Source organism: Setaria italica, chromosome IX (assembly GCF_000263155.2).
Source record: "Setaria italica strain Yugu1 chromosome IX, Setaria_italica_v2.0, whole genome shotgun sequence".
NCBI lineage: Eukaryota > Viridiplantae > Streptophyta > Magnoliopsida > Poales > Poaceae > Setaria > Setaria italica.
In genome coordinates, this window is record NC_028458.1 from 57,084,877 (window position 1) to 57,097,076 (window position 12,200).

Sequence of the window (12,200 nt, forward strand, 5' to 3'; positions counted from 1 at the left end):
AAATGTCAGGGGTACAGGGCCGTCGCGGCAGAGGATGGTCAGGGAGTTAGGAAGGCCATGCATGAACACGTAAGCTACACCCATGAATCCATCCCGATTTCAACCGACGGGACGACACATACGGGGTGATTGGTTTGTGCCCCTGCCGAGCCTGGCTCGCCCGAGTTGGCCAGGCCCGACACATGCATGGTGAGCATGATTGGTTGAGCATTTCATTCCAGCTAGACTTGCTTGCAATGTACAGAGGGATAGTAATTTTTCTGTACATTCATGTGCTCGCTACGCCCGCTCGAGCCAGGCCGCACGGAAACACCGATTTCTCTCGTATCTACCGAGCCTGGGTTGGAGGAGGCTTCTTGCACCGCACGGGCTAGGCCTTTGGACAACCAATCACGAGCAGGTTGCATCTGATGAGCATGGCTGAGCTATTTACATGCAACCAATCAAACATTATAAGCGACACCGTGCAAGGGCATATACTATATGATCTCTTCATTCGCTCTCCAATACTAATTTCTCGCTATCTTTCTTCCTCCGATCCGGGGCATCACACGACGAACATGTGTGACGATGGATTTATTTCATTCATAAATTTACTGTAGTTGACACAATATTTTTGAAAGCAACGGAATGGAATTCCTCCTGGGATAGCATGGGTTTTGAAGAAGACCACAGGCGTCGAGCACAACGATTCAAATGTACACCCTTTTTTGTGTTTTTGGATTTTGGAAAAGCTGAAAACTCGAGGGGGATAATTGAGAAGTTTACCTGCTCACCGTCTCGACACCCGGAGGAACCCAACCACTGCCCTCGCGACACCGACAGGGAGAAGAGGCTCGTGCTCCTGCCGCCCGCCGCGACACGCTCCCCACGAGATCTCCGCCTCCCGTCGCGGCAGATCCACCCAGCCGCACCCCCGCCGGCGTGGTCTCCCTCTTGATACCGGAGATGGCGGGGATGGAGGCCTTCGAGGCCTACTTCCGCCGCGCGGATTTGAACCAGGACGGCCGCATCAGCGGCCAGGAGGCCGTCGCCTTCTTCCAGGGCGCCAATCTGCCGCAGCAAGTCCTCGCCCAGGTGCGCCCCCCTAAACCCTCCCTCCAATTCGCGCATTTGCACATTTCGAGCGCCCAATTTTAGGCTTGATCTCCGCAAATAGTAGTAGATCCCTCGCCCCGCGAATTCGAATGACTTGGAGTTTTTCGGATGCGCGCAGGTATGGATGCACGCCGATCAGAACAAGACTGGCTTCCTCGGCCGCCCGGAGTTCTTCAACGCGCTTCGCCTCGTCACCGTGGCGCAGAGCGGGCGTCAGCTCACGCCCGACATAGTGCAGTCGGCGCTCTATGGTCCTGCCGCGGCTAGAATCCCAGCTCCGAAGATTGCCACTGGACAGGCTCCTCCACAGATGGGTGCGGCTGGGGCTGCTAGGCCGCAGGGGAGTGCTGCGATGACGCCAACTCCAGGGCAGGTTGGAGCGGTTGCCGCCGCACCAAGGCCCCAGGGGACTGGCGTGATCCCGACTTCTACTCAAGTTAGCATGCCACAGGTGAACCCTGGAGCTGCTCCAAGACCCCAAGGGATCAATTCTATAATGCCGGCTGCAAGTCAGGGTGGTGCTCTGCAGGCAACTCAATTTGCCGGACCAAGGGCAATGCAATCGCAGCCTCCTAACATGGGATTTAATCAACAGCCCCCTTCAAGTACTGGTTTCATGCGGCCACCTCAGGTGGGAGTTCTGGCATCATCACTTCAAGCTCAAGCGCCTGGAACCAATCAAGGTCCACTTGGTGGAGGCGGCATGGGAGGATCTGTCGGTTGGCACGGTAGTAATGTCGCCTCAGCGGGAGGCATTCCGCAAGCTACACCAGGAGTTGCTCCTTCACAGACAACACGAGGTGGATTTGGCCTAGGATTGCCTGGATCAGTGGGCATGGCTCCTGGACAGCAGGTGCAAGCAATGTCCTCATCGCCATTGCCTCCGCAGAGCAACATTGCTGTTTCACCTCAGGATTCAAAAGCTTTGGTACTGTCTGGAAATGGCCCTGCCAGTAGCTCAGGATCAAGCACAGACATCTTCTCTGCTCTTACACAGCCAAAGCCAAGCGTATCTGCACCTGCACCTCAGACAAGCTCGATTCCCAGCTCATCCAGTTTTATGTCCACACCAACTGGCTCTCAGAACCTGACTAATCTTGGACAGCTTGGTTCTTTGCAAGGTAGCAGCCAACCTCAACAGACTCAGCCTATCACCAAGCCCAATCTTCCTGTTTCAGCTGCACCTGTTGTTTCTGCTGGGGTTTCTAATTCAGCTTCCCAGTGGCCGAAAATTAGTCAATCTGACATCCAGAAGTACATGAAAGTCTTTGGGGATGTTGATAGGGACAGAGATGGCAAAATAACTGGCGTAGAAGCTCGTACTCTGTTCCTCAGTTGGCGGCTTCCAAGAGGTGGGATATTATCACCAACTTTTCACTGCCCTAATTTTGTATTTGTTGATTACTTTTTTTGTTTCAACTTTAGTTTCAATCAATGTTATTGTACTGTTGTTTCACCTTTTCTGTTGCTGTGGTTCTTTCTTTTTTATGTGCGAAACATATCTCATAGTACGTAATACCATAGCTATGAGCTAATGCAAGTTTTATTCTTTTAACCAATTCAGAGGTCCTGAAGCAAGTGTGGGATTTGTCTGATCAAGATAATGATGGCATGCTTTCTCTGAGAGAGTTTTGCATTGCTCTTTATTTAATGGAGAGGCACCGAGCTGGAACTCCTCTGCCCCCGGCACTTCCTGACTCACTTAGGCATGATGAGACGTTGTTACGAGCTACAGGCTTGCCTTCAACAGCATATAATGGTCCATCATGGCAACAGAATCAAGGTAATGCTTGGCTTCTCGTCTGTTTCTCAGCTACCATAACCATATTGTGATATGGCATCCTGTGTTGGTCCATTGCTTACTTGCTAAATTATGTTGTCAGCAGCACAAAGAGGCCCTGGAGTACCTGGTGTGCCTACTGGTGGCGTGCGGCCACCCTTACCACCACATTTGCATTCACAGGCTGATGCCACTAGCAGATCAGGGCAGCCAAGATCTCACATGCCCGGTATGGATAATCATGTGGTAACTCAAGGAAGCAAAGATGACAGAAGCGGAATGAACACAGCTGTGCAGGAGGTGGCGGATGCTCCTAAGAAGGTATGTGGACCCATCCTTCTTTCCTCAATTGTCTGTGTTGATCATCAGTTTACAACTCCTGTTCCACTTTTATCAGGCTGACTCTGTTGATCAATTCAGCAAGCTGATGCACCTTTAAATTAGTTCAGCTGGTCTAAATTATTCATTAAAAGAGCTGCATACATGTGCTTTCGATAGGTGTGATCAGGGATGGAAGTGTGAATCCATAAATAAGCTGTTTTAACGCACCCAGGGCTAAGCCTGCTATACTTTTGATCTTTTTTTGGTACCAACACCTGAGCTTAATGTCATTAGGTACATATTTAGTTCGTATCAGTTTGCACTTGTGTCACACCATCACATTAGTTAATTACACAACCATTAAGGTGTGGTGATTTTGCCCCAAACAAATTTCCACTCCATGTGTATCATATTAATTAATATATGCTCATACTCTTGCTCAGAATATTTTCCGGAGACTATTTCTTCGCATTTCTTTAGTTAGCTGTTCTCGGTAACCTTTTGCTCGTTGCCAAGCAACTCCCTCTCAAATGGTAGTAAGAGGTTTCTGAATCGGTTCACTCATTGCAAATATTTGCTCCATGCAAGTTATGTTTTCAATTCTGTATGTACTGGCAGGTATTGCTTATGTGCTTAACGCATTTAATGCTTTCCTCTTTTACTAATTTAAACATTCGAAACCATTTACCTTTTGTCTCTTTTGCATTTTGAAGGTTGAAGTGGAGAAGCAGGTCCTGGACTCCAGAGAGAAACTGGAGTTCTACCGCACAAAGATGCAAGATCTTGTAAGCACAGTTGCAATTTGAGTTTAGTTAGATATTTGATCATTGGCATTAAAAGTTGTCTTTTATCATTCTTTTAATTCCTTTATTTCCCTTATTTTGAAGGTCTTGTATAAAAGTCGGTGCGACAATAGGCTGAATGAGATCACAGAAAGGGCATCCTCTGATAAGCGTGAGGTACAGATCACTGCTTATAGTAGCCCCTTTTGAGCTGTAGTTAATGATAAATTCTTGGAGGCAGACAAATTAATATCACAGAACATTGCTTCTTTCAAGATGTGGACCAACATCGCAAAATGCAATTGCTCATTTGAGTTATTTTCAATGCTAAATGCTTGGAGACACAAATTCATAGTTGAGCTTTTGTTTGTTTTCCAGCAAACTAACCTATGGTGTTAATTTAATTTAGGTGGAATCATTGGCTAAGAAATATGAAGAGAAGTACAAGCAAGTGGCAGAATTAGCTTCCAAACTGGCAGTTGAAGAAGCTGCATTTCGTGACGTTCAGGTATTTGCATTCCTGCACCTCAAAAGAAAAATCTCTTCATCTATAGTTTTTTTTTTGTATTTATCATCAGCCTCATTTGCATTCCATCCCTTGATTTATGTTCTCTTCCCTCTTGATGGATTTCTGTGTCTTAAACTGGACCATGTTATTTTGTTCAGGAGAGAAAAGTTGAGCTGCATGATGCGTTAGTTAAAATGGTACAAGGCGGAAGTGTTGATGGTTTGCTTCAGGTACGCTGTAACTTTGCTAGGTATGCTTTTGTTGTATTTCTCAATAACACTGGTCCTTTCCTAGGTTCGAGCCGATCGAATCCAACATCAATTAGAAGAGATGGAGAAAGCTCTTAGTGAACGGTGCAAGCACTTTGGACTCCAATTCAAGTCGTCCGCTACTGTTGAGCTTCCTTCTGGTACCTGACTTTCCATCTTCCTGTAATTACTATTTCATTATTCCTGACTTTCCAACTTCATGTGGTCTTTATAATGCTAGCGGCTGTATTGTTTTGCTCCCTGTATACAACATTGCACATCTTTTGATCACTTATTCTCTTGTCTTTATTTGTTAGGTTGGGAACCTGGCCCACAAGAGGGAACCATCGAGTGGGATGAAGACTGGGATAAATTTGAGGATGAAGGTTAAATACTTCCATTTCATTCTTCTCTATTATTACTCAAGCGTACCTGAAGTTTGATTTCTTTTCAAAGTTGGCCATATTCATGTTTATACATCAGAGTACTCTGCATGTTGTGCACAGTTTTTCAATACAGTGTCTGTCATGCTGCTGCTTACAAAATGTTTGTGCCTTTACTAATTTACAAATGGATGTTAGCATAACATCCGTACTGGTACCTGATCTGTGAAAGATGCCATGTCTTCCACACCTGTAAACAGATACCAGCAATGTCATATCCTGAAATAAGCAACCACGACTATTTCTAAGCCTGATACATTGTGTAGTTTAGTATGATTTGTCAAATGTTAGCTATTGCAGATAAAATTCATTTCCTGTCATTTTCCTTGTTTGGGTTCCTTTTCATTGGATATATCAAGTCAGTGCCTCTAGTGAACCTTCTGTGGCTAGGACATAGTGTTGTACATAGATTTTGATGACATGATCTATTGTTAATTTGTGTCTTCTACCTGGGCAAGTTTTTTCCTCGCTTTCCCAATTTAATCTTACTGTATTCCTGATCATATCATATGGCATAGCAGGGTTTGGTATTGTTAAGGATAATGGTACGATACATGAAAACCCAGTTTCTGCTGAAAATACAAAAGTACCATCTCTTTGGGATGATGGGGATGATATGTCCCCTGTTGCATCTTCTAATGGTCATATCAAGGATGAAAGACGTTACAGTGGTGGTGACCGAGTGGCTGAGAGTGAAATAGGATATGATTTTGGTGATGATTCTGTGAGGAGCCCTGGTAGTGCTGGAAGGAGTGCCTCAGGAAGTCCATTTAAATCTTCCCGCTTTGGGATGCATGACTCATCTCCCAGCAAAAGAGAAAGCTACAGGTACTTGTTTCCACCTTTGGTTTATGTGTGTTATAGATGTTTACCTTGGTGCTTCCTAAGTGTCTCTGAAAAAGATGCTGAAGAGTGTAAATCGTATTTGTATCCCATATGTGAATAACATCAATTATTATTTTGACGCAGTGATCATGGTGGTTCTGAATCTGTTTTTGGAGACAAGTTTGCTGATGAAACTTCCTGGAACTTTGATGATCAAGATACTGACTCTGTTTGGGGTTCTACTGCACTGAACACTGTAAGCTATGCAGTTTCTTATTTCTTTCTTTAATTTTTTGGTATGTGGGTGTGTGTCTATCCCTTTCCTGTTTCTGATGAACTGTCTTAATACAGGAGACTGACCATCATGGTGGCGCACATAACTCTTTCTTTGGGTCTGAGGCAGGCTCGCCAAGTGGTGCTAGTGTATTTGGAAAGAAGAGAAGTTCGTTCTTTGATGATTCCGTCCCAAGTTCACCTGCATACACATCTGGTTTCTCACCCAAATTCGGTGAAAGCCGTGATGATAGCTCCTCTTATAACTTTGGGAGGTTTGATTCCTTCAGATCCCAAGACACTGGATTCTTCCCACAGGAAAGTCGTTTTTCCAGGTTTGACTCCATTAGCAGCTCCAAAGGCGAGACTGTGTCAGGATTTGATGCAGGGAATAGCTCACGGAATTTTGGCCGGTTTGACTCTTTTGATGATGCCGATCCATTCGGTTCAAGTGGACCTTTTAAAGCATCTGGAAGCCGGTCTCCCCCTAAGTTCTGATATGCTTTCTGCTCTGATAGGGATTGTGTCTTGTGATTTGATTTGTCAATACAAAGTTCTGATTCTTTGAGCGAACTCTGACATTTTGATGCCATGGATAGTCATTTTGCTTGACATTTGTACCATTTGCCTTGTGTGCAATTTTCTGGTCCAACTCGCGTACAAAGTGGACAGGTTTGGGTTATATCTTTGTTTTTTGTAATCCTTCTCTTTATCTTGTAAGTTGTAAATTACACCGAGTTTGTCTTTGTTTATATGAATTGGACGAGTACTCGTGATAACCTTTTTTTTATTTTCTTCATTATACTTTTGTATAATACTACTATATGGTATGCCAATGTTGGCTCAAGACCTTGAGTAAATTGGGAAACGTTCTTTATAATCTGACATGCCTTGTTTCTACTCCTGACGCCATTTTAGAATCAGTTTCAGTGTGTGACTGTTTCACCTGTAGTCTCCCAGGTGCAATGTAGCTTCTATATTTTATCCTTCTAATTTAGCTCCTGTTATTACTTCAAAAGTGTCAATACTTGCAACCTGCATCTGCACAGAAGTTCAGAGTCATTACTGTTCATCAGGTTGACACGCGCCAGCTTTTTGCCTGAAAGGGAAACCTCTTAATGCTGTATGCCGTGTAATTCAGTTACATCGGCATGAGATTTCTGTCTGTTATAATAAAGCAGGCACCTAGTTCTCTGTTGCTTTAGATAGCATCGTCTAAAAACTGGTCACCCAAAGTTTATGTATCAAGCCACGCGACACAGGAAAGAGTGTTTCAGCTATTACAACTTTGTTATAAATAGCAGCAAAATGCACTCCAAACTAGATCCCCGGACATAAATAGTTTGGAGTGCATGTCTTCATGCACTCCAAACTAGATCCCCGGACATGAATGGTAACAGCTTACAACTAACGTTACCGTTACATAGTACCGGCTAATCAAAATGCCGGCAAAAACCAAAAGCTCGCTTCTGACAAAAAAGAATAACTTCCGCAGCGAAACTAAATTATGGAGTAAGTTTGCTCTTTTCCATTATTCAAAAAATTTGCGGTATCGATTTTTCCTAGTATGCAATGGTCTGCTCCATGAGACCTATGCAGCAGCCAACTTTAACTCCTCTTGGTCTTCAAGATTTAGAACATGGAGCAGCTTTGGCCAAGATTCAGGGATCCCTCCAGGCAAGTCAAATTCCAAGAGCTTCCCCTGGTCGCGGTAGAAATCTTCTACAGGTTGAGACTGCAAAGTTCATAAAACCAAATGTTAAGTATGAAGGCATGAATTCAGTTAGTTTGAACACGCCTACAAGAGCGATACTATTGTTGAAAAAAGTCAACACAATGCAAAGCATATCTTCCACTTCCAGGAACCAAATGGAACATGCTAAAACATGATATCTTCCAGGAACCAAATGGAACATGCTAAAACATGGAAACACTAAAATCTTCTCTCGTGCAAGCCAACAACTCTACAGATATCTATTATATAGGTTTGAACATCTCTCACGGCAGAATGTTTCAAGTCGTGAAATTTTACACAAACACTGAGATCCAGATATGGAAATACTGAAATACCACAAAACAAAATGACAGCAATCTCAAGGGCATAAACTGCATATAAACCTTGCAGAAAAGTATACTAACCAGAACTGCACACTCAACACTTAATGATAATACAGTGTAAATTTTGTGAATGATATAAGCAAGTACGAACTGAAAAACAGAACCATACCATGTCATTATAGATCCGAAGCCGGTTTCTGACCACCTCTTCCGTATCATCAGCTCGGGTAGTCATCTTCGACATGCAGTTATTTGGGGGTAATAATGGTGCCATGTAGATTGCTGGTAATCCATTTTCACCCTTAACATCAATGCAGGCCACATTGAAGTTCTTTCCACACTGGCTGCAAATCCTTCTGCCAAGGCACTTCTCTACTAAGACATCTTCCCTCAGTTTTAGATTAACCACCATATCGATGTCCGTAACTCCATCAAGGATTTCCTGGAAGGGGAGAGGGAATAGTTCAGACAACTGTGATGAACTGCATGTATGAACAAGTCTCTGACTATGGCATTTTATCTTGTAAGGCCTGCTAATGACACATTCTACCAGTATCAATGAGTTCAAATAGAATTATAGCAACAATGGCTGCAAAGTGTTTAAATTTGTATCAGAAAGTACTCCATTCATTTTCAGTAGGCATAGCCACATAGGATTTTAAAAAGTCAAAGTTCATAAATTTTGACCAACAACTAGTCAAAGATATATGCGCTCAGTGTACAAAAGTTACATGAACAACACACTACTAAAAAATGAACAGAGGAAATAAGACTAACAGTTCTCAAGAGCTGACATACAGTCACAAACATTGTACTTGAAAAAACTAAGCACAGTAGTTATGCAATCATGCCTCTAGATATATTACTACAGATATAGAGAAGCAGCAAATTTTTTCGACAAAAAGAATGCAGACTATCACAGTGCCACACTGGTTGAGTGAGAGCAGAAACGTTTGACCTATCTGGATGGTATTGTATTGCATTATTAACAGCACTACCAAGCAGCAGGAAATATTAAGCATTCAAGAGCACTACCAAGCAGCAGAAAATATTAAGCATTCAAAGAGTGATAAGATCAATGAGTTCAATGATTACTGAAAGGAACATACCAGAAAAAGTGGCTCAACGGAAGCAGAGAAATTTTATGGGTGTGATCTAATCTAAGGGCCATAGGCCAGATCACGTGCAGCAGATAGGATTGTTGAATTGTTGCGGACTTGCGGTCATATGGATAATATTAGTTAGTTGATTAGATTGGTTTTTACTAGATGGATTTGTTAGGAGTAGATTAGATCTCTTCTTAGCAATCAAGTAAACCTCTCTACACAACGAGAGAGGTGTCAATCGAAGGAAAGCAAGAAACAATCAATCCAGTTGCCCTCCTGTGTTCATCCCTCTCGTCTATGATCTAGACACTCTCATCCCTAACCAATTCCACCTGGCCATCCTCCTGGTGGGATTTAACCTTGTCACGGACAATGGCCATGACAAGAAACATGAACTATTTTGTACTGCATCATATTAGTTGCATAACCAAGCAGCAGGAAAACATTGAGCACTCAAGAGTCAAGAGTGATCAGAACAATTGAGTTCAATAGTTACTAAAAGGAACAAATAAGAAGCAATTGCTCATGGCATGTAAAAGATTCGCACCGCTTGTTTTACTGTTCGTGGAAAACCATCAAGAATAAATCCTGATTCTCCTTGGTCTTCTCCTTTCTTGAGCCTTTTGGACAATAGATTGAAGATAATCTCATCAGAAACCAATTTCCCCTGATTAACAATTTCAGCAAGCTGCAGGAGAAAAGCTGACCACATTACTTCCAAAGCGAAAAAAATAAAAGGATAATCAGATAACAACCCATACATGCTTGCAATCAGTGACATATGAATTTACCAATATATGGTAAGTAGTGAATGGAGAATCACTAGGGTGAGTATTTACAATCAAGTAGTTAACATGAATTGAACACAGCAAAATTAGAGTAAAAAGTAGCCACACACTTCCAGCTGAACTGCAACTTAAAGTATTTGGGCAAGTTTCTTTTCTGAATTGCTATAGCTCTCCAATTAGAACACAGAAACGAATAGACAATGTGTAACATTAGCACATATCACTAAATATTATTGCACCAGCCACCAGGGAAGCAACAACAAACCCCTAACAGCTCTATCTAGACTAGTTTTGTGCGTAAGTTGTTTGATGTCCCAGCTCAAAATAAAGGCTCAGATACAGCAACAATATTGAGCTCAAGACTGTTCATGTAAGCCTCAATTAGCAATCACTAGGCAAGACAAATTCCAGCAGTGCTGTTCAGATCCAACACCAATTTCACTCCCTCTCGATCTGGAAACCATTTGTACCCAAAAGGTTAAGAGTAAGGCCACTTCGCGACAATTGTGCTGCTGATCCGCACTACGGAGCCCAAAGGAAACCACAATCTCCAATTATATAAGCTCAAGCCTGTCGCTGATCCACTCGACTAAAGCGAAATCCAGATCAGCGCAGCGCAAAACAGGCCGATCTGGACTCTCGAGAGACGGAGAGGAGGCTCAGTCTCACCTGCGCAGCAAGGGGCCCGGTGGAGGCGAGCTCGTCACGAACAAGGTCCCCGGTTGCGATGTGGGGCACGCCGAGGAGGCGCGAGAGGCGGCTCGCGTAGGTGCCCTTGCCCACGCCGGGGCAGCCCAGGAACACCCACTGCACGTTCCTCTCCGCCGCCGGGAGCCCCCTCATCCTCTCCGCCGCGAACGGGAATCCCTTCTGCGCCGCCGCCGCGGAAGGCGCCTGCTCCTGCGCCAGCGACGCCATGCGCCTCCTGGCCACCGCCGTCGCCGCGCCACCGGAGGCGGCTGCCCGGAGGAGCCTCTGCACGGCCGCCATGGGATCGAGCGGAGCGAGGCGCGGGGGCGGAGGGCGGGGGTTTAGGGTTCGGCCCTGACCGTTTCGGCCGCGTATTTGTACGCGCGGCGGAGATGCGACGGGAGGAGAGGGGGAGGAGGGAGCCTTGGAGAAGAAGGTGGGCGGGCTCGCGGCGGGAGGCGTGGAACGTGTCTACGCTGAGACGGTGGATCGGTCGGTCCCACTCGACGGTAGCGACGATGCGGCGGGCGAAGCTGGCGCGTGGGTAGGACGGGTCCATGGCGCGTTGGTGGCCGCATGCCAGCCGGTCCGCGCGACCGCGCTGCACGTAAGGCCAATTACATGGGTGTCGTCTAATAGACGATCTCATGCATTAATATGTAATCTTGAGACGATTTAACAGGTAACCTGTATAATGGATTATCTTATAAGTTGTCTGGTAGTGGTATATAATTCCTCAATTTGTGCATAAGAAAAATAAAATATTATGAGTTGCATGGCAACAATAACTCGTATAATGGTTGTTAAGTTGTCTCGTAGTCCTACAATTTAGCTCATGAGGTGGTTGTTTCGCGAAGCAACGACCTCTTTCTCTCTCCTCGCTCTCTCTCCTCCACATCATCAAAAATCCTACGTGGCACTGCATGAGACAACCTATGAGACCGCTAACGTGTAGCAATGTACTTGCCCTCAGGTTCTTCACTCTTCACGCGCCAGTGGGCCTTTGCTTCGCAAATCGCATCTTGCGGTTGCGCCGACTGCCGAAGCGAGCCTGGGGAATATTCTTCTCGCGGGTCCATTTCAATTTTCGCGCCATGGTTTATATTAGGAAAAAATCATCTCGACGTCTCTCAACTATTACTCAACTTCTAAACTCCTTTGTTTTTTCCCTCGCTCGTTTTGATGGTGGTATTACATGACGCGGTAGTAGGCTCATGGCTTTCTTCTTCCTCTCTCTTCCTCCTCCCTCCCTTTTCTTCCTTGTGCCTTTCTTCATGAGT

The 12,200-nt window shown here is 44.7% G+C and overlaps 2 protein-coding genes across 3 annotated transcripts; one reads left to right on the forward strand and one right to left on the reverse strand.

Annotated features, from left to right (window-relative positions):
* The first annotated feature begins 776 nt into the window (after positions 1-776).
* On the forward strand, positions 777-7,160 carry LOC101783521 (epidermal growth factor receptor substrate 15). 2 transcript variants are annotated; one of them, XM_004985792.4, is made up of 13 exons: positions 777-1,077; positions 1,217-2,450; positions 2,663-2,881; positions 2,982-3,199; positions 3,913-3,984; positions 4,087-4,158; positions 4,391-4,489; positions 4,648-4,719; positions 4,784-4,898; positions 5,055-5,123; positions 5,702-6,008; positions 6,150-6,261; positions 6,357-7,160. In XM_004985792.4, the coding sequence occupies exons 1-13, from the start codon at positions 949-951 to the stop codon at positions 6,774-6,776; spliced, it is 3,138 nt and encodes a 1,045-aa protein (XP_004985849.1). In that variant the 5' UTR covers positions 777-948; the 3' UTR covers positions 6,777-7,160. The 2 variants fall into 2 exon arrangements, with proteins under 2 accessions (XP_004985849.1, XP_004985850.1); XM_004985793.4 differs by having other exon boundaries at positions 2,985-3,199.
* A 329-nt stretch (positions 7,161-7,489) lies between these two features.
* LOC101784185 (probable adenylate kinase 1, chloroplastic) lies at positions 7,490-11,366 on the reverse strand. The gene is made up of 4 exons (XM_004985794.4): positions 10,900-11,366; positions 9,990-10,130; positions 8,506-8,778; positions 7,490-8,013 (listed from the first exon to the last, which is right to left on the reverse strand). Exons 1-4 carry the CDS (start codon positions 11,218-11,220, stop codon positions 7,870-7,872), a joined length of 879 nt encoding a protein of 292 aa, XP_004985851.1. The 5' UTR covers positions 11,221-11,366; the 3' UTR covers positions 7,490-7,869.
* Positions 11,367-12,200: the final 834 nt, after the last annotated feature.

Excerpts from the sequence above, each read along its gene's own strand:
- LOC101783521 (XM_004985792.4), top strand. The coding sequence starts at position 949 with ATGGCGGGGATGGAGGCCTTCGAGGCCTACTTCCGCCGCGCGGATTTG. Across the intron at positions 4,159-4,390 it reads CATCCTCTGATAAGCGTGAG|GTGGAATCATTGGCTAAGAA; the intron begins GTACAGATCACT and ends AATTTAATTTAG. Across the intron at positions 6,262-6,356 it reads GTTCTACTGCACTGAACACT|GAGACTGACCATCATGGTGG; the intron begins GTAAGCTATGCA and ends GTCTTAATACAG.
- LOC101784185 (XM_004985794.4), bottom strand. The coding sequence starts at position 11,220 with ATGGCGGCCGTGCAGAGGCTCCTCCGGGCAGCCGCCTCCGGTGGCGCG. Across the intron at positions 10,131-10,899 it reads CCGGGCCCCTTGCTGCGCAG|CTTGCTGAAATTGTTAATCA; the intron begins GTGAGACTGAGC and ends TTTCTCCTGCAG. Across the intron at positions 8,779-9,989 it reads CACGAACAGTAAAACAAGCG|GAAATCCTTGATGGAGTTAC; the intron begins GTGCGAATCTTT and ends CTCCCCTTCCAG.